This window comes from Schistocerca nitens, chromosome 2 (assembly GCF_023898315.1).
Source record: "Schistocerca nitens isolate TAMUIC-IGC-003100 chromosome 2, iqSchNite1.1, whole genome shotgun sequence".
Classification (NCBI taxonomy): Eukaryota; Metazoa; Arthropoda; class Insecta; order Orthoptera; family Acrididae; genus Schistocerca; species Schistocerca nitens.
Genome location: NC_064615.1, coordinates 171022848 through 171045558, shown reverse-complemented (window position 1 = coordinate 171045558; position 22711 = coordinate 171022848). Strand labels below are relative to the sequence as shown.

Genomic DNA, 22711 nt, shown 5'->3' with positions numbered 1-22711 from the left:
TGTGCAATAAAACCGCTACCCACATCTCCCTCGTCAATTCAACTGTTTCAAAGAACAAAATACCTTAAAGACATTACGGTTGGAGCAGATGAAGAAACATTGTCCGACAAGGAATGAAATATATGCAACTGCAACTAAACAGAGTAAACATAAAACATATAATAGCAACTACTAAGATAGGTGGCGACACTGCAAAACTACCAAAAAAACACACTAACTGTAAAAAATAAGATAAAGATGAAAGAAGCCAACAAGATAGAATATATAATTATAGAACAGCTCACCTCATCTTCAACTCCAACATAAATAACAAACCTACCTCAAGCCAGGCAACAGCAATGAAGGCAGACAATGGCAGTAGACTTGTCATAATTATTTTATGTGGAGCACAAGACTTTCTCATATCTAATAACAATAAAAAACCCTAGAGATCCTACCAACAAATATGCAGCCAAGGCGAAATATGTAATAAATGCCTGACGTAACATAAGTATATGAAGATGATATCTGTTCTTTCGGACATGTCCGAAGGAACACATACCATCTTCATATAGTTAAGGCTAAACGGCTATTGACCTCCTTCTGTGTGGGTGCACACGCGTTGCTCGAACTCTTACGGGAAACGGTAAGATTGTCTGCCCCGAGTAATGAGTGTAATGGGCAGGGGCACTACGGAAATTGGAAATTGGTTACTCTAACTTAAACTAACATACGCTAAGGACACCACACACCCATGCCCAAGGGAGGACTCGAACCTCCGACGGGGGAAGCCGTGCGGACCGTGGCAAGACGCCTAAGACCGTACTGGTACCCAGCGCGTCCAACTACGAATGTAGTGTATGGACATCATTAAGTTGGGAATGTGGGTCTCACGGGGAGCGTGCAAGGGATGAATCCCTGCAGTCGCATTATCCTCTGTGCCCTCGCTGGCGCAGATGGTTCAAATGGCTCTGAGCACTATGGGACTCAACTGCTGAGGTCATTAGTCCCCTAGAACTTAGAACTAGTTAAACCTAACTAACCTAAGGACATCACACACATCCATGCCCGAGGCAGGATTCGAACCTGCGACCGTAGCGGTCTCACGGTTCCAGACTGCAGCGCCAGAACCGCGCGGCCACTTCGGCCGGCCTGGCGCAGATGGATAGAGCGTCTGCCCTGTAAGCAGGAGATCCCGGTTTCGAGTCCTGGTCAGGTCACACATTTTCAAAGTGTCCCCGTTGATGTATACCAGCGCCTGTCGGCAGCTTAGAGTCTTGAGTTAATTATCATTTCATTCATAACGTATGTATAGATTTCCAAAGAAAGACAAGGCATTGTAATGAAGCCAAGAAGACCACGAATACATGGTCATCCAAAACTTCATCAACATCAACCTCATATTCCAGATCTCTCTCTCTCTCTCTCTATTCGTTTAGTCGGTTCCGACTCTTCGTGACCCCATGAATCAAATCACGCCACTTTTTCCTGTCTTGCACCTTCTCCCGTAGACCTTCCAGGTTGGAGCACATTGCTTCTGTGATGCCATCGATCCATCTCATCCTCTGACGTCCTCTTCTTCTAGTTCCTTCAATCTTCCCCAGCATTAATGTTTTTTTCCAGCGAGGCATGCCTTCGCATTGTGTGTCCAAAGCAGGTCAGCTTTTGTTTTAACATTAGACCTTCCAGGGAGAAATCTGGTTTAATTTGCTCCAATATTGATCTGTTGGTTCTCTTTGCAACCCATGGAACTCTTAAGAAGTTTCCTCCAACACCACAATTCGAAGGAGTCAATTCTTCGCCGTTCAGCCTTTGTAATGGTCTAGGTCTCACATCCATACATCACAACTGGAAAGACCATAGCCGTCACAATCCGGATCTTTGTTGCTAGCGTTATATCTCTGGACCTTATAACCTTGTCAAGGTTTGACATCGCCTGTCTACCGAGCAACAGGCGTCTCCGGATTTCATGGCTGCAGTCGCCGTCAGCAGAGATCTGGGAACCGAGATAACTGAATGTGGTCACTACCTCCATGGTTTCTCCTGCTATATCCCACGAATTGGTAGGTGTAGTTGCCATAATTTTCGTTTTCTTCACATTCAGCATAAGACCGGCCTTTTCACTTTCGTCTTTCACCTTCAGTAAGAGTGTTCTCAATTCTTCTTCACTTTCTGCCAACAGGATCGTATCATCCGCGTACCTGAGGTTTTTTACATTTATTCCAGCTATTTTAATTCCTGTTTCTCCTTCATCTAGCCTCGCATGCCTCATGACATGTTCTGCTTACAGATTGAATAAGTACGGTGACAGTATGCAGCCTTGCCGGACCCCTTTCTGAATCTTTATCCATTTCGTTGTTCCATACATAGTTCTCACCGTGGCTTCTTGGTCAAGGTATAAACTCCGTATCAGATGAATGAGGTGATCTGGTACACCCATGTTTTTCAGTACGTTCCATAATTTGCTGTGATCGACGCAGTCAAAAGCTTTGGCGTAGTCAATAAAGCAGAGGTACACATGTTTCTGGAATTCTCTCGCTTTTTCCATAATCCACCGAATGTTAGCAATTTGATCTCTAGTTCCTCTTCCTTTCCTAAATCCAGCTTGTTCATCTGGTAGCTCTCGATCTAGATATTGGCGAAGTCTCTTTTGTAAGATTTTCAACATAACTTTGCTAGCATGTGAAATAAGTGCGATTGTTCGGTAATCTGAGCATTCTTTAGAACTTTTCTTCTTTGGAATGGGGATGAATACTGATCTTTTCCATTCTTCTGGCCACTGCTGCGTGATCCATATTTTTTGACATATTGAGTGCAGCACTTTCACTGCATCCTTTCCAGTGACTTTAAACAATTCTGCTGGTATTTCATCATGTCCGCTAGTTTTGTTATCAGCCATAATTTCAAGGGCCCACTGGATTTCGCTCTCCAAAATATCTGGCTCTAGTTCTAAATTAACATCAACATCAGCAGTAGGAGCCCTGTCATGATGCAGTTCTTTCTTGTATAGGTCTTCTACATATTCTGCCCATCTTTCCTTAACATCCTCTGCTTCACTCAAATCTTTCCCGTTTCTATCACCAGATCACCAAGTAGTTAACTGTATTAATAGTCCTACTGAACTTAAAAGCAATAAAACAACAGATTACTGTCTAAGTTATATACATTAAGAACCAAATTCAGTGCAAAAACTCTTTTATACTGCGATAAAAAATGAAGTATATCAAAGTTCTATCTAATGACAAATTAGTATCGTTTGATTTTGCCAGTCTGTATACAGATATACCAGTCCATGAGGTAACAAAAAATTGCTTTGAATTGAACAATAATAAATACTCTCAATCTGACGTAGTAGCCATGGGCTGCAGTACTGCCATCACCTTAGTAGATATCTTCAATACATGCACTTACAATTTTGGTAACCAAGAAAATTGTCGATGATTTTATGTGGAGCACATGCTTGGAGATGAACTTGACATTCAGCACATCCGTCAAGCACTAAATATACTACATCCTAAAATGCACTTCATCGTGGAAGCAGGAACTGACAATGAGTTAATTTCCTGGACCTCACAAGCACTGACAATAATTCACAGTGTTTCAAACTTTACAGGAATCACATAAATGAAAATATCATACGTACTAATTTATGCCATCGAGAGGCAAAGAAGCACTCTTACTTCTAAGCCATGATCAGCAGGATACAAAATCTACGAATAACTGCAGCTGCCATACAAAAAGAACTCGGAACATTACAGTAGACAGCATAACAAAATGGTTTCAACCCAGACATAGTAAATCAGTGGTACGAAATTAATAATGCGCAGTTAGCGTTATCTTCCATCTTAATTTACATGAAAGCATAGAAGTATTGGATATATGGTTCGCCTGTTATGCAGAACGCTGTTTTATCATATTACCCAAATATGTTTCAGCACGTGTGCCATCGGCAGCGGGTTTTCTTCACTCTAGTCTTAATTTTACGTTATATGTATATGCAGGAGCATCTGCACATTATTATGTACTGATGGCTGTCATCAGCAAGTTTTGCTTTAGCAAATCGTTCTTTCTTTCTCACGAATTACTGAGAACTACACCCAAATACTAATTTTCTAAATAATACTTTTCACTTTGCCAAAACACAGTGTAAACATAACGCTTGTAACAAACTGAATCCGACACTTTGTTGTAACTTACAGAGGAGAAGATGGCGACTGCTGTATAGATCGGCGCTAGCCTAAGCAATAAAAAGAAGTTAATATTTCTGGCAGCTTGATTAATTTTCACTACGTTTCAGGTCGTTCTGGTCGCTCTTAGGATTTTGCTTACGATAATGCTTTCAGTTCGTTTTCAGACGTAGGAGCTTCACATATTTAGATTACCGCGGTCGCTATTTTACAGTGTAATGCACATGCCAGTGCAAATAAAACTATTTAAGTAACAGCTTCTAATATGAATTTATGGTATTTCCTTTATTTTGACAACAATCATCACATTAAATGTATGTACAAGCAGTGACGCTCATGAACACTCTAATCTAAAGCTGTTGGTAAACGACAACGGAAGACAGATTGTAACAGTAGTTCAGACAGATTAAATGTTCGTTTACCTTCTCTGAATTCACTGTTTTCTTTTCCCCTGCTAAATGTTCTTTCCTCAGCTGAATGTGTAATTCCCCTTCGACTGTGACATCGTTAGAAACTCTTTAGCATAAATTAAAGCGAAGGAAAGGAAAAACTGAACTATCTGGCAGTAGAAAGAACAACTTTTTTAGAGTTTGGACAAGGCGTTTACTTTCTCATTGATAAGAGGCAGGACTAGTTCGCTCAAATTAACGTGATGGATTAAAACTGTAGTTCTCAGTGAGGTATACATCAACATTATCATTCTCATATCACAAGCCAGTCCATAGCGCCTCGCGGAGGGTATCTCGTACAAGGATGACTTAATTTCCTTTCCGTACACTCTTTCTCATCAGTTCCATCCTCGTATGACGTACTGAAAAGAAACGAGAACTAGTATATCATTTTCCACGCAGCACCAGTGATAACAGAGTTATCACTATTTTCTGTACCTCACAAACGACTAGTCGGAAGAACATAAAAGCAACTAATTTTTACACGTCAAGTGAGGTTGTATAGGTAAATTCTAACCTTGAAATTGCTATTAATCTGGTGAGTAGCTCCTCAGGCGGCCGTATGAGATGCATTCCCTATCCAGTCCCACCGGGGAAAATCCCTTACAGTACCTGGAACTGAACCAGGGTCCCCCACATGGAAGTCAGCCCGAAACCTAAATGATAGTGGTTGCACAGGGATTTGATTTCGATCCTTCAGAACACGATTCCAGTTTCTACTGATAGGAATTGTAATATACATACCTCACAGTTTCTGTGGGGAAACAGGTATACTGGGTGCACACGAAATCAGGACTGAACGTATGGAAAACACAAAATGTTAATTTAGATTCAGGATAGAGGCAGACAGAAAGTTATCTTACCTGACTGGGTCTGGAACTGCAGTATTTTCATTTCGCTTTCTGCGATGTATTGATTGTTCAAGAGTTTGAAGGACTGAACCCGAATGATGATTAAACACCATTCGTAAAATACATCAGACAGTTTACTTAAAACTGCATAACAAGGTTGAAATGCTATTTTCAGAGGATATTTAGAGCAGTTTTAGTAGTGATAATATTTCGATTAATATACACCTGAAGCCCTTAGGCTTAGTTAGAGCTCCTGAAATAAGAACTGAACAATTGTTCTGAAGTACACCAACACCCAAAATGAATTTAATTTAGCAAGGATCATTAAGCAGTTAGGAGTGACAATTAACTTTACTAATCAGAAACCCAAAAAGTGAAAGATCAAGTGCTCAATAGCTGTACCGAACTTGAAATAAAATGTTACCAACAAGAACAATTGCAGAATAACAGCGGTATCATAAATACAGCAACATCAGAATTAGTGCAAATCGCCTCAGCCGCCCACGCGGGAGTATATTATAACATCCGGTGCCAGCTGGCCAACTGACCGCCGCACTGACCTTTAGGCTAAGCGCGGGAGCAGAGCATGTTTATAACACACAAAAGACTCTTATAAAACGCATAACAATGAAGTACCAATTCAAGGCTCCTACCGCAATATCGGTAGGGAGTTCAGCTTAGGACAGATTGATGAAACAAAATCTTCAGGCGAGCGAGGTAAGAACGCAATGAATAATTAGTGTTAAGAAGTTACCTGCCTTTCCTTCCCCTGAAATAGTAAACGACTTGCGATGAAGGTCCAGAAAGAGGTAGTGTTAGACTAATGACAAAATTTAACACTGGAGAAGAGCACACAAAGTAGTAGAAAGTTCCAGAAAATTTAAGTAGACTCGCTCACACTGCTTTTAATGCTGGAATATGTTCACCCCAGAACGAATGTGTTCCTATTCTACCGACTAATTTGCGCTTTAATCTCCCCGCGAAAAGCAAGTTACACAATAGAGCGCCCCCAGGCATGTAGACCCGCTCGGTTTCACAGTTTAAGATGCACTAATAAAACTGTAAAATCAATAGCCGCAGCACTAACATCTTGCACAGAAAATAATCAGCAACATTAATACGACCGGCACCCGCAGGTTAACGTGTATGATCTTTCATACATAGAATACCTGAGAGCGGACAAAAGTACCACTACCGAAATTACATCTAGGGACCGTCATGATTCTGGCGAGAACCGTTACTGCGGAGCCAAGAACTAGCCGTTGAATTAACCTGCATCGACCACCACTTAATTGTATTACAAAAACGGAACCCTAGTTCGAATCATTCCACCCGAAGTATGTCGTCACCGGATTCTTAGTCGGCGTTGAAAACGAGCTGATTTGAGTGGCAGCGGCAGGAAGGTCAGTAGGACGTAATTCCGACAGGTCACACATCCAACAGCCGATCCTACTGCAGATAGACAGTCCCTTCGAATCGCTTTGCTCCTTTCCAACCAGACGTCCGAACCAGCGTCACACTCTCCATGCCCCGGCGTCTTGTGTGACCACTACGCTTTCTGTCGGACCAAGGTGCCTTGGAAACCAGGACGACACCGGCTTATAACGCACCGCAACGGCCACACAGCACTCTGCGCTTCGCCTCGCGCTGTGTTGTTAAATCCCACGTTTCCAGCACAGTCGCACGCTCTCGCTGGTCTGTTCCGCGTATCTGAATATTTGCCTCAAAGACGTGCTACAGTTTATCGATTTGCCGTGGCACGCCTCTGCACCATTGTCTGATGAACTGGCAACTGACTTCAGCTGATGAAGGCATTGCCGGCGAAAGGCAAAAGTTCAGGTTATTTGAGACCTCGTCCGAACCACAGAGCTTTTATTGTTGCGTACGTTCTGCTTCAGAATGAAAGGACTGATTTTGTACCTCTAGCGTTTGGAGAAACAGGCAGCCATAACTATAGAGCAAAGTGCTGTTCAGTGAATGTTACATCTAGACGTCAGACTTAGTCGCTATGAGAGCCATCCTCCTGCCGTTTCCTTTACTCTGTAAGACATTACCTATGCATGAGGCACTACACCCTCGTATTTGGAATGTCTGTGTGGAATATAGTGACAGATTATAGCTCTACTTTTTCAAATGGCTCTGAGCACTATGGGACTTAACTACTGAGGTCATCAGTCCCCTAGAACTTAGAACTACTTAAACCTAACTAACCTAAGGACATCACACACATCCATGCCCGAGGCAGGATTCGAACCTGCGACCGTAGCGGTCACGCGGTTCCAAACTGACGCGCTTAGAACCACCGCACGGCCACACCGGCCGGCATTATAGCTCTACGGTTGGGCATAGAGCATGGTCTACATCTATTGGATAACACCCTACCGGGAGACTCCGTCGGTACAGCGCTTTGGGCTTGCCGACTGCCACAAGTAGGTCCCGTAGGAGATCTCGTTTCTCTGATTTTTGACGTCATGGTCATTTCGCGAATAGTATGTGACGGAGAGTAAACGGTTGCTTGGTTTTTCTTGAAACGTAAGTTCTCGGATTTATTTTTTGCTGGAGGAACACTCCGTAAAGCAAAGCGCATATCCTATAGCGCCTGCCACTGAAATTTTGAGCAATTCAATCATGCTTTCGCACTTTCTAAAATAGCCTCTCTTCTTTGTATCTTACAAATCTCCTCTGTCTTTCATACATACCTGATACAAGTCCTAAACTGAGCAGCAATGCTCAAAATAGATCGAAAGACTTTTTGCTTGTAGGCCATTGTGTATTGGGTATTAAGCCGGGAACCTAGAAATGACGGAGAGGCCACAGCAGTCCACCCACCCCACCGACGCCCCACGCCGAAGCCAGGGTTATGGTGCGGTTCGGCCCCCAGTGGAGCCCCCCCCCCCCCCTCGGGAACATCTCAAATCAGACGAGTGTAACCCCAAATGTATTATGGTGTACGCATATGTGGAAACATTGTTTGTGCAGCAAGTGCCGACATGGAGTAACTGAGGCGGAATAAGGGCAAACAGTCCGCATTCGCCGAGGCAGATGGGACACCGCCTTAAAAACCATCCACATGCTGACCGGAACACCGGACCTCAACACTAATCCGCCAGTCGGATTCGTGCCGGGGACTGGCACGCCTTCCCGCTCGGGAAGCAGCGAGTTAGACCGAGCGGCTAGCCGGGTGGACTTGTAGGCCATGCTTTTTCCATATAATTTACGTTTCTTTCGGGTTCAGCTAGTACGTAAATGTTGGGTAGGCATCTTGCGCTTAGTTCGTTGTAGTCGTCCACTTTTAGTCAGCCCGGTGGATATTCCTTGATATTGAACAGTTGCTAGTGTTTCCACTGATTCATCGCTGGCAGTGTAATCAAGCTGTATATTTATTTACGTTACATATATTTGCGAATAGACCCAACCGCCTGTCCCAAAACAATGCGTCGATCGTCTGCGGTTGTTCCTGCACTTTACTACAGTCCTGAATCATGATATCATCCGCAAATACCTACATGGGGTTTGCAACCCTTTCCAGCAGATTATTTATTATATATATATATTGTGAACAGGAAAACCTTTGTAACAGCTCCATAAAATGTGGTGATTAGTGCTACCCACAGAACAAAAGACTTCCCTTAAGGTAATTGTGATGCAGTTTGGAAGAGATAAAGATTTCGGCTGACCAATCGGACGTAACCAATGAAGTGCGGGAAATGTATTCACAGTTGCGAACATGAACCATCGTCAGCTGTATATTGGGATGGCAGCAGTGAAAATATGTGCTGCGCTTCGGCGATCCGAGCACGAATCACGGCCACGTCCAAACCTTCATATGTGGTTCTTTCAGATCAGCTTGCATGTCAGCATTGACAATAAATATGTCCTTCCTGGACGGGAATATACTTAACACACGAATGCAGGCTGTGACGCATGGACATGGAGGTTAGAGTGTGGTCGTGATTCGTGCTCGTATGGCCGGAGTGGTTAGGGCGATCTCTAGCGTAAAGCTGGCAGTTCGGGTTCGAGTCTCAGTCCGACATAACTTTTCACTGTCGTCATTCCAATATACAGCCGATGACAGTTCACATTCGCTATTGAGAATATTTCCTGTATTTCTCGGCTGCCGTGGTCGCTACAGTGCCTGTTGCTTTGGACTTGCATGCATGTCCGAAGGAACAAATCATCGTTCTTCTTAATAACACAGGCACCGCTATTTCGTAATAAATTGCACGTGTTAAAAGAAATACGATACTAATCAGAGGCTGTAATATGAATCTCCATACGACGGAAATCAATTGTAATCTGCAGTACACGATCAAATCCGTGAAGTATTTATAAAAGGCATCATATTTCGATTCTTAAATTTTAAGTCCACTCTTGATTTAAACAGGCTTTATAACCGTGATCCCACCCAAGGAATCACAAAATGCATGGATCCAAGAGGAAATTAAAGCTCGGAAGACAGGGTATCAGTTACGGTTTACTGAACAGGCATCTAAGTCTGGAATATCGCGAGATAATCATCAGCCACGATAAACGCAGCCTTTCATTCTGTACATGCAATAACTCGGAAATATGGTAATATTTTTAAATGTAGCTTATCAGCAAGGAATTTTATTGTATGCAACAGACAGTGCTCGTTATTTCACTGCTTAATACATTTATCTGCTCGTGTCATGTATGCATGAGGGTTCCGATGCGTAATTGCTTGTGACGGCTGAAGAACAAAAACGCATTCAATTACTGCCATTAAAATCAGAATATATCATCAAAGGGATGTTTTAGTTATTGTGTTCCACAGATTAGTATGATAATAGGTTTCCTGATTCCATAAATGTCGTTGAGCGAGGACGATAACAAAGTGCTGGGTTTTTTTTCGGTGGAAAAGAGAAGGGAAAAACAGCTTGCTATGGCATATATTTCTCTCACATGAACAGTCTCCCTAACTGTCGACTATAAGCCGAATACGATTTTGTCATACCTGAGTAGAAAACGCTGCGCATTAATTTAAGTGACTGTAAGTTATTTATTTCCATCTCAGGCACTAAAGTTGTTTTCGCAAATGTGATCTTTGTGCGCAACGACAGTTTTTAAGGAGCTCTAAAAGCAAATAAGGAACACTTTTAATTATTGCTGTTTTACGGTAGCTTTCTAAAATGTATAAAAGTCGGCGGGCAAAATAAAGGGGACAAGTGTACTTACTACACTACTCAAAAGAATAAGGAGGGACATGACTCAGTGCATCTGCAGTGCCCTATTGAGCAATAACTGACTGCGTATGTTACCAAGTTAAAGCTTAATTTTCCACAAATTTAGTACACAACGAAATATCATTACATCCTTATCCATTTATATAACAAGAACTGAAATGTCCGTCAGGTATCTAAAAGTGGAAACAATAATTCATCCAGTCATCCGGGAACATATTGGAATCCTAGTGGAGCATTTCACTGGCAGTATTTGGCTGGAAAGAGGAGGAAAGGTGGTGGCATAAAGTTTCTTATCACCAATCTTTGCGCCAGTGTCCTGGATTAAATTCCAAGCTTCGCCGCAGTGTCTCATTTCATGGATGTACTAAAGTCAGCACATGCAACAGCAGGTCACTGTATCATCACTTACAGTGTTTCTAACGTCGGTAATAATCTGGAACAGTGGTTATCCAACTTCTACCACTTAGTGAACGCACGGGTAAGAACATTTTGTTTAGGATGTTGTAAGTAACAGTGGAGGGGAAAGAATCTTAAGGGCAGACATAACGTAGAAACAAGTATATGACTTGTGTACGCAAAAATGATAGAGTGGAGAAGGTATGAACATACGGCATGCAGCTAGTGAAAGTACTAATATTTGCACAAAAATATTGTTGCATATACCCTGTCTCCAGCGAAATGTTTCGTGGGCTTTTCGCAATCACTAAATACACCCACACTGTCGTGATACACAGTTCAAATACATACATAATTAGCGCATATTAATAATGAATCCAAAAAATCGGTAATTATTTAATACCATGTGATTGAATAGTAATTAATATTTGAATATGTATAGGAAAGCATTAATTTTTTGTCCAGCGACAGAGGCGAACGAAAACATAGCCTTTATTTAGCTGGTGCAAGTTGTTACGGAGAAACACCCATTACAAAGAGAGGAAAAAAGTAGTTAAAGGCATGTTCTACTCGAACTTAACGTAAATTCTTATACCACCATAGCTTGATTTTTAATTCTTCGTTTTTCCTCTGTTTCTTACTATGCAAAGATATTTTTTTTTCCTCGTTTCACTTTTACTGATTTAATAGTCTTCGCATTTGCACAGTGGATAAATATAGATGAGACGCAGTTTATATACAGTCAACGTGTCTTCATGTCGTGCAAACCCTTTCAGTTGATGTCGCTGCAGAAATCAGCTCGTCTCTTGATCTAATATTTCTTGCACTGTTTCAGTTCACTGTCTAGTTGTAAAACATTTTAACTCCTTCGTTTACTTTTATGTAGTATACGTAGTTTCCTTGTTATGAGAAAAGAGGCAGCATTTATTGCAAAATGTGGAGTGACTATACAATGACTTTGTATGACAAGAAACGATTCAGTTCAGTCCAGCTAGTTCCAAGTATTTACAGCCTCCTTTATGTTGTTTATTGGTCAGCATGTTGGCTACTGGAACCTAGGATATTCCCATAAATGGTTCCATAACAGCATTCCTGTTAAACGGAGAGATGGAAACACTCTGGTATGTCATAAGTGTTAATCTCCATAACAAGTATTAAGTGGCTTACATATGACACGAAAAAAGAATAAACTTAAAGAGAATTTGAGGCAGTCATTCATTACATCCACTCCGTTGTTTACTGTCATATTTTAGTTTTATTTTCGTCTTGCTTATTCACCGAAGAAATTTGTAAATAATTCACTCACATCCTATCACACAATAAGTCATATTTCACAGAATTTCCTTGCTGATTGATTGCCGTTAGGATTAGAGGTTCATACAGTGAATTACGAATGCAGTGTATAGCTCCTGCGGTTGGCACTTACACGACAGGAAACTTAGATTCCTACTGTGCCATCTCGATATGGGTTGGCCTTGGCCGTGGTTTTCTTATGACTTGTAGCCTCCTTTCTTCTATATTTTATGATTGCGGCGATCGGACGTGTGTATGGGATGGTGAACGAAGAGAAAACGCGTCGTTGCTAAATGGATCTGACCGTGTTGTCAAATACGAAAACATAGCTCTTTACTTAACGAATATTCAAGTCCCTCAAATGTAAGTGAAAAAATTTTTATTGATTTTTGGTAAGTACCACACTTCCTAACGATGCTTCGACCTAACCATCTTTGTATAAACAGTTAACTTTATTACACTCTCACAATTACTTTTGCCATTGCATTTCGTGCTGTTAGTGCCCTCGGTATCTTTTTAACTATTCAGACAATATATTCCGCCAGTAGAGGTTACTAACTAAGAGCCGGCCGCGGTGGTCTAGCGGTTCTTGGCGCTCAGTCCGGAACCGCGCGACTGCTACGGTCGCAGGTTCGAATCCTGCCTCGAGCATGGATGTGTGTGATGTCCTTAGGTTAGTTAGGTTTAAGTAGTTCTAAGTTCTAGGGGACTGATGACCACATGTTAAGTCCCATAGTGCTCAGAGCCATTTGAACCATTTGAACTAACTAAGAATGACAGCACTGATTCGTCCACTGATGCCATGTACAGTCACGCACCAAGTGTCGTGGTGTAGTGGTTAGCAAAGGTTAGCAAACTTATACTGGCATTCGGTAGAACGACGGTTCAAATCCACGTGTGGCCATCCTGCTTTACGTTTACCGTTATTTCCCTATATCTCTCCAGGCAAATGCCGGGACGGTTCCTCTGAAAGGGCACGTCCAATATCCTTCCCCATCCTTAAAAACAATTCGAGCTGGCGCTCCGTCTCTAATGACTTTTTGCTGCAATCACATTCACACTTCGCCAGTAAGCCGAATAATTACTCACTGTTACCCTAGCGATTGACTCATAATTCATCGCATTAGCAAAGTGCTCAACTAATTTTGGTGCCACTCATCAACACGCGACTGTTCCGCATGAAATCCGAGCAAAGATTCATCGCGAATCGTCTGTCATTCATTACGACTGCTTGCCAATGTCTCTGCAGCTTCACTGTCAGTCCGCGGAGATAAACCACCCATTGATGTGGTCAGAGACACAGTTTTTCTCACAAATCACCGATGATATTATTCGCTAGTTCCATATACGGATATTGATATTCGGACGAGCATAGAGAACAGTAAACTTGCTAGGTTTTACGTGAAATCCTCCCATAACGTTCTCCGACAAACTGGAGCCTCATTTCTAATGATCTCGGTGTTAACTGGATTTTAAAATGCTAATTATTTGATGTGTAAGCTGTCTTCATGATTGGGTAGAGTTTCCGAGCGAAGTGGCGGACTGGATTTTTATTCGGGAGACTGGCGGTTCAGGTTCAGATCCTTGTCCCGCCATCCAGATTTAGGTTTTTTGTGATGTTTCCAAAATAGCCTGAGGTGAATGTCGGGGTGGCTCGTTTGAAAGAGCACTGCTAATGTCCTCCCCAGTACGATCTCGTACTCCATCTCCAACAAAGTCGTCGAAGGGACTCTAATCCCTATTCTTTCAACCTTACTTTCACAGGACAATAATTAGCCCTGCTTTAGCGTCGTTTGTACGGGAGGGAACGGAGAGAACATGACAGAATAAGCATAACGCACCAACACTACAAACGCTGCATTATTCTTTTCCACTAGTAAACATCACACTGATTTCCCTCGAAAACAGGGCTGCTTAACAGTCACGATGTAATATATTGATACCCAGGATAATTTTGCGTTTGTGGTAGCGATAAATTTTAATACAGTTCTTATTCATTCAACAGTTTTCGTGTGACAAATGAAAGATGATGATATAGAATACTTGCGCGTCACAATGAAATTGGCATATTGTAACAGGTCAGAGGAAACAACGTCTAATCGTGAGTGTATGATATACAGGGAGTACGGAAATTCCCGTTACAAACTCCTAGGTCTTGTACAGCGAAGTTAGTACATAATATTTTGAACAGGAACCCACGTATGAAAACGTACCGTTTTCGTCCTGCGAAGATTTCAATTCAAATGTCTAGTGCATCCGCGTCTGCTGCGGGAAAGGGAAAACTCTGAGAATTGTTTGTTCTTGTTAGACAGGATGACTAGGACTATTTCTTGTGGTATCGTAAGCCAAGCTTAATTTACGAGACTCCCATAGAGACAGAGGAAGATCTGGTGGCACGAGTTCTGGCCGCTGTACTAGAAATTGAAGAGATACCAGGTGGGATGGAGAGTGTGTACCAGAACATGCTTCGTAGGTACAAGGTCTGTAGCAACGTTGGTGGTCGCCACATCGAGCCGTTATTGTAATCCATCAGTATTGTTCTGTACGTACAGTATAGTGAGTTTTTTTGTTTTCAAATAATGTAAACACGTAATGTTTGAGTTTAATGCCAACAGATGTGCTTAATCAATAAATGGACGTTTCTTTATGTTTCCTTTCCAACGGTTACACAATAATTGTACTGCGCCACGCCTAATGAAATACAGTCTGGAACCCAGCGACCGCTACGGTCACAGGTTCGAATTCTGCCTCGAGCATGGATGTGTGTGATGTCCTTAGGTTAGTTGGGTTTAATTAGTTCTAAGTTCTAGGCGACTGATGACCTCAGAAGTTAAGTCGCATAGTGCTCAGAGCCATTTGAACCATTTTCTTACATCTCATATTTCTTTTGTAAATGGCGCAGTCCAATAATCGCTGCTCTGTCAGTTCGTTCCTTCCTAAAATTAAATGTCCTTGCGTGTGCGTAAGTACATTGTATCCACACCCGAGTTACCGAAATGTTTATTCATCGTTTCACATAGTTTTTACACAAAATAAAAATACAACTTGTAGCAATGCTATGTAGTACGTCTTAACACGTCGGCGACCAAAAGTACAAGGTATAATGAAGTCTCTAGAATATTTCCTAACAAAAGATAAATAGTTATTTCTTGTGTTTCGCAGCTTATTGCTGTCAAGGGCTGCGCCAATGATTTTAAATATCTGCGCCCAGCGGGTCTTAGTGTTTATTATTTTAGAGTATTTAAACGCTGGACGCGCGTTTTGATATAGGAGAACATTAAAAAAATATTTCGTCTCTTTACTCTCGCACTGTGAAGCTTGGCATCTTTACGAACTACAGCTCGTTGGCTGTCCTTTTCTTTTATGATAAATTTCTCATGTGCAAAGTATCTGAAATCCAATAATATTACAAATTTACCTTGTAAACTGTAGCCAAACAGTGGTTACCGTTTTATTTCGCCAGCGACATCCTGCCTAAAATTCAGTTAATTTACAAAAAAACTAGCGGAAAAGTAATGATGCGATGGATGTGTGGCCACCCTCCTAAACACTTAACTACGCCCTCTCTTCAAAACGAACATTATTTATTATACAGTCCCACGGTGAGTAAAACGTGTTAATTTTTAGTGCGGGTTACTTCATATGATTTAAATCCTTTTAGTGTTACACAACCTGAAGTAGTCAATAAAAGTAGTCGACTAATTCCCTGTTTCCTGGGTGATAGGAGTGGTTTGTGTTTAAGTTGGTGAGGCGGGGGAGCTGCGAAAAATTCCTTCTGGTTTGACGTAGTTACAGAGTTTCTCAGCTTTCTTTCGTAGACTTCGTGTTTCCGAGTTGACCCTGTACATGGCTGTGTTGCAGGGCTGTTCCACCGGGCGGTGCTGCTGTCCGGGTCTGCGCTGAGTAGCTGGGCGCTCGTCGAGGACCCGGTCAGCTTCGCCGTGCGCCTGGCGCGCCAGACCAACTGCTCCGTGCCCGCCGACCTCTTCCGCGACCACGAGAGGGTCGTCGACTGCCTCAGGGAGGTCAGTACTCCACCGGTCGCTTTTGAGACAACTAAAAAATCAATATATAGCAGAAATTTTGCAGTGTACCATAAATTATAACTTTCAAGGTAGATTAAATCTGTTTGCAGACAGTACCGGAATATAATCTCTACCGTTCGTAACCAACACTTTACCAGTTACAGTACTGGCCATTAAAATTACTACACCAAGAAGAAATGCAGATGATAAACGGGCATTCATTGGACAGATATATTATACTAGAACTGACATGTGATTACATTTTCACGCAATTTGGGTGCATAGATCATAAGAAATTAGTACCCAGAACAACCACCTCAGGTCGTAATAACAGCCTTGATACGCCTGGGCTATGAGTCAAACAGAGCTTGGATGGCGTGTACAGGTACAGCTGCCCATGCAGCTTCAACACGATACCACAGTTCATCAAGACTGTGACGAGCCAGTTGCTCGGTCACCATTGACCAGACATTTTCAGTTGGTGACACATCTGGAGAATGTGCTGGCCAGGGCAGCAGTGTAATATTTTCTGTATCCAAAAAGGAAGTACAGGACCTGCAACATGCGGTCGTGCATTATCCTGCTGAAATGTAGGGTTTCGCAGGGATCGAATGAAGGGTAGAGCCACGGCTCGTAACACATCTGAAATGGAACGTCCACTGTTCAGAGTGCCGTCAATGCGAACAAGAGGTGACCGAGACGTGTAACCAATGGCACCCGATACCATCACGCCGGGTGATACGCCAGTATGGCGATGACGAATACACGCTTCCAATGTGCGTTCACCGCGATGACGCCAAACACGGATGCGACCATCATGATGCTGTAAACAGAACGTGGATTCATCCGAGAAAATTACGTTTTGCCATTCGTGAACCCAGGTTCGTCGTTGAGTACACCATCGCAGGCGCTCCTGTCTCTGATGCAGCGTCAAGGTAACCGCAGCCATGGTCTCCGAGCTGATAGTCCATGCTGCTGCAAACGTCGTCGAACTGTTCGTGCACATGGTTGTTTTCTTGCAACGTCCCCATCTGGTGACTCAGGGATCGAGACGTAGCTGTACGATCCGTTACAGCCATGCGGGTAAGATGCCTGTCATCTCTACTGCTAGTGATACGCGGCCGTTGGGATCCAGCACGGCGTTCCGTATTACTCTCCTGAACCCACGGATTCCATATTCTGCTAACAGTCATTGGATCTCGAGGAACGCGAGCAGCAATGTCGCGATACGATAAGCCGCGACCGCGATAGGCTGCAATCCAACCTTTAACAAAGTCGGAAACGTGATGGTACGCATTTCTCCTCTGTAGCACGTCATCTTCGTAGTGTAGCAATTTTAATGGCCAGTAGTGTAAGTCATTCAAACTCTCCTCACGGCCCGGCGCAGAACTTTTCAAAATGGCTCTGAGCACTATGGGACTCAACATCTTAGGTCATAAGTCCCCTAGAACTTAGAACTACTTCTTAAACGTAACTAACCTAAGGACATCACACACACCCATGCCCGAGGCAGGATTCGAACCTGCGACCGTAGCAGTCCCGCGGTTCCGGACTGCAGCGCCAGAACCGGCAGAACTTTTCACTGAGCTGAGTCATACCTCCATTTTGCCTGTCTTAGTGTAGGAACTCGATTTGGCGTGGACTCAACAAGTCGTTGGAAGGCCTATACAGAAATATTAAGCCATTGTGCCTCTATTCTCGTCTGTGATTGCGAAAGCGTTGCCAGTACAGGATTTTGTGCAGGAACAGACCCCCCTGTTATGTCCCATACATGTTCGATGGGATTCGTGTTGGGCGATCTGAGTGGCCATATCATTCGCTCGAATTCTCCAGAAAGTTATCTGTTTAGCAAGAGTAATAGAAGGCACATTTCAGACTACCTAACAGATCAAAACGAAAGTTTCTGTTCCGACACTGACAATGTTGAGTGTTTATGGAAAAAGTTCAAGGCAATCGTAAAATTCGTTTTAGACAGGTACGTGCCGAGTAAAACTGTGAGGGACGGGAAAAACCCACCGTGGTTCAACAACAAAGTTAGGAAACTACTGCGAAAGCAAAGAGAGCTTCACTCCAAGTTTAAACGCAGCCAAAACCTCTCAGACAAACAGAAGCTAAAGGATGTCAAAGTTAGCGTAAGGAGGGCTATGCGTGAAGCGTTCAGTGAATTCGAAAGTAAAATTCTATGTACCGACTTGACAGAAAATCCTTTGAAGTTCTGGTCTTACGTTAAATCAGTAAGTGGCTCGAAACAGCATATCCAGACACTCCGGGATGATGATGGCGTTGAGACAGAGGATGACATGCTGAAATACTAAACACCTTTTTCCAAAGCTGTTTCGCATAGGAAGACCGCACTGCAGTTCCTTCTCTAAATCCTCGCACAAACGAAAAAATGGCTGACATCGAAATAAGTGTCCAAGGAATAGAAAAGCAACTGGAATCACTCAACAGAGGAAAGTCCACTGGACCTGACGGGATACCAATTCGATTCTACACAGAGTACGCGAAAGAACTTGCCCCCCTTGTAACAACCGTGTACCGCAAGTCTCTAGAGGAACGGAAGGTTCTAAATGATTGGAAAAGAGCACAGGTAGTCCCAGTCTTCAAGAAGGGTCGTCGAGCAGATGCGCAAAACTATAGACCTATATCTCTGACGTTGATCTGTTATAGAATTTTAGAACATGTTTTTTGCTCGCGTATCATGTCGTTTTTGTAACCCAGAATCTACTCTGTAGGAATCAACATGGATTCCGGAAACAGTGATCGTATGAGACCCAACTCGCATTATTTGTTCATGAGACCCAGAAAATATTAGATACAGGCTCCCAGGAAGATGCCATTTTCCTTGACTTCCGGAAGGCGTTCGATACAGTTCCGCACTGTCGCCTGATAAACAAAGTAAGAGCCTACGGAATATCAGACCAGCTGTGTGGCTGGATTGAAGAGTTTTTAGCAAACAGAACACAGCATGTTGTTATGAATGGAGAGACGTCTACAGACATGCGACTTTTCGCGGATGATGCTGTAGTATACAGAGAAGTTGCAGCATTAGAAAATTGCAGCGAAATGCAGGAAGATATGCAGCGGACAGGCACTTGGTGCACGGATTGAAACTGACCCTTAACATAGACAAATGTAATGTATTGCGAATACATAGAAAGAAGGACCCTTTATTGTATGATTGTATGATAGCAGAACAAACACTGGTAGCAGTTACTTCTGTAAAATATCTAGGAGTATGCGTACGGAACAATTTGAAGTGGAATTATCATATAAAATTAATTGTTGGTAAGGCGGGTGCCAGGTTGAGATTCATTGGGAGAGTCCTTAGAAAATGTAGTCCATCAACAAAGGAGTTGGCTTACAAAACACTCGTTCGACCTATGCTTGAGTATTGCTCATCAGTGTGGGATCCGTACCAGGTCGGGTTGACAGAGGAGATAGAGAAGATCCAAAGAAGAGCGGCGCGTTTCGTCACAGGGTTATTTGGTTAGCGTGATAGCGTTACGGAGATGCTTAGCAAACTAAAGTGGCAGACTCTGCAAGAGAGGCGCTCTGCATCGCGGTGTAGCTTGCTGTGCAGGTTTCGAGAGGTTGCGTTTCTGGATGAGGTATCGAATATATTGCTTCCCCCTACTTATACCTCCCGAGGACATCACGAATGTAAAATTAGAGAGATTCGAGCACGCACGGAGGCTTTCCGGCAGCCGTTCTTCCCGCGAACCATACACGACTGGAACAGGAAAGGGAGGTAATGACAGTGGCACGTAAAGTGCCCTCCGACACACACCGTTGGGTGGCTTGCGGAGTATAAGTGGAGATGTAGATGTAGGTATTCAAGTAGCCGAACATAAGCAATTCCTGTCAATTTTAGGTTCATTTAGACCAGAGGGCACAGTACATTCCATGTTTCCACGTAAACACAGCGGATACCTTTATGTAGCCACCAGCAGCTTCAAGAGTGCCCTGGTGACAACCTGGGTCCATGGTTTCGCGGGATCTGTGCCACACTTAGCTCTTAGCAATTAAATGTGAACTCATCAGGCCACGATTTTCTAGTCGTCTAAGACACTGTAACCTCTCCCTCACTTATCGACCTTAATGACAGTGAAAAATTAAACCGCGTGTACCTAATGGGAATTTGGGAAAAGCAATCGTCACCGAAGTTAATCAGTCGGTAAAGAGGGAGGAAAGGGTTACATCTAAATGAAAGGAAAAATGCAAATGAAACTGGTGGAAATTAATTTTGAAAAGGGGTAAAGTTAATAAAGAAAGTAAATGTGCGGCCGTTACGTTAACAATTAACCAGCGATAATTAGATATTTGAGATTTGGGGGAAATTACGGCCGCCAGTCCTATGGACAATTACTATAGTAGCTGAAAAAGAAAGGTTGTTACACATATAATTAGCACTAGAAGCGTGGCAACTGAAGGTTGACACGTGTAGTGTGAAAACTGAAAGTTTGTCAGAAGTAATAGATTTCGCTACACTCTGACTTAATTTATCAAAAGAATTAATAAAACCGGAAAATCGAAAGTTAATTTAGTGACTGAAGTTAATAGTGAGCTTTCTTTCTGAAGCTCATCGAAGTTCAGTAAAATACGGTTAGTCTTGGACTACCTCAACAATCATTTCAAAAGCTACTTGAATCTACGTAATTTAGAAATAAGAGATTTAACTTTGAACTTGAATTAAATGATTCTGAATAATTAACAATAGTAAAATTTAGTACGTACCAAGCTGAGCTGTAGTCACAGGTAAGCTAAAATATGGTAACAAAACACGCACTCATAATTTGTGCTTGTGTAATCTAAATATTGTAGCCAGCTATGAATACTTTAACTGAACTTTGAAATTAAAGCAGTGAAATAAAATAATATTGCTTTAATGCTGGCGTTTGAATTTCAACGACACTCGGGTTCATTCCGGAAAAGGAAGGGACCCTGCTTGGTGATGCAATTGGGACAGTGAGCAACAAAGGTTCATGCTACGTTGCTGTAATTTTGTGATTTGAACAGTTTTAAAAGCTGAGGTCTGCCATACAGTTCTAAAACATTACGTGCTTCCAGTCTTCCTTGTTGGTTGATTGAAGGTTTGAAGCCGTCGATCGAGGAGGTGCCGACAGTCACTCATTGTCGGCCGTCGCTGTTGCAGAAGCTGGATGTTGGCGCGCCTCCTTCTCGACACGGTCACCGGGCGAAACGGGCTCTTGATGTGCGCCAGCTAATGCTTCCCGTCCGCGACACCGTGTCAGAAACTATCATAGCAAGTCGAGCGCAATTACATGCTGCCAAACCCCGAAAGAGCGGCAACTCGCGGGAGCGTCACACAACACACCTGCTCCACTGCACTACCCCAGCCAGACTCCTCTGCCCGCGATCCACGCGGCTGCGTTAACACTCCCAAAGATCCTAAACACTTTAGTTCTCCACACGACCTATCGATGTATTCGTTCGATAGCATAGTTTTCCCTAGGCAAGACCCAGCGTAAAATACAAATAATACTTACAAAACAAACCAATTATACATCGACATAAATATATATAGTAAAACAATTACAATATACAAAGACACAGAAATGTTATATCTTCAGGTAACAAAATAAGGAAAAAAAATTATAGTACAATAGATGGAAGTAGGAGGATATGCATTTCCGGCGTTACAACACATCCGATATGGTCGCGAGCCCACGAGAAGCGCTGCAGGCGAAGTCGTGCGTTTGGCAAAGGCAGTAGCGTCGATCGTCTGCTGCCATAGTCTGTTAACACCACATTTTGCCGCACTGTGCAAAAGGATACGTTCGTCGTAATTCCCACATTGATTTCTGGAATTATTTCAAGCAGCGTTGCTTGTCTGTTAGCATTGACAACTCTACGCAAATACCAATGTTCTCGGCCACTGCGTTGTTCGTATTTAGAAGTAATTCCTGAAAAGTGGTATTCTCGAAACACTCTTGACACTGTGAATATCGTAATACTGAATTCCCTAACGATTTCCGAAGTGGAATGTCCGTCGCGTTTAGCTCAAACCACTACTGCGTCTTCATAGTCTGTTAATTGCAGTCCTGCGGCCATAACCACGTCGGAAACCGTTTCACATGAGTCACCTAAGTACAAATGACTGCTCCACCAGTGCACTGCCCTTTTATACCTTGTGTATGCAATACTAATGCCATTGCGTGCGTGCATGCCGCTATCCCATGACTTTATCATCTCAGTGTAGGCTGGTAATAGCTGACAATACAGATCTCGTCGTTCAGTCGCTTGAGTGAACTTATACGATTGCCATTTGTTACTATTGTAAACGCTCTGCGTTTCTACTTCCGA

At 42.8% G+C, this 22711-nt stretch overlaps 1 protein-coding gene across 1 annotated transcript in view; it reads left to right on the top strand.

Moving 5' to 3' along the window:
* LOC126234903 (neuroligin-3-like) overlaps positions 1-22711 on the top strand; it is a 443765-nt gene that overhangs the window by 117243 nt on the left and 303811 nt on the right. Inside the window, exon 4 of the mRNA XM_049943642.1 lies at positions 16221-16384. Within this exon, the coding sequence (XP_049799599.1) occupies positions 16221-16384 (164 nt within the window). The remainder of the gene's footprint in view (positions 1-16220; positions 16385-22711) is intronic.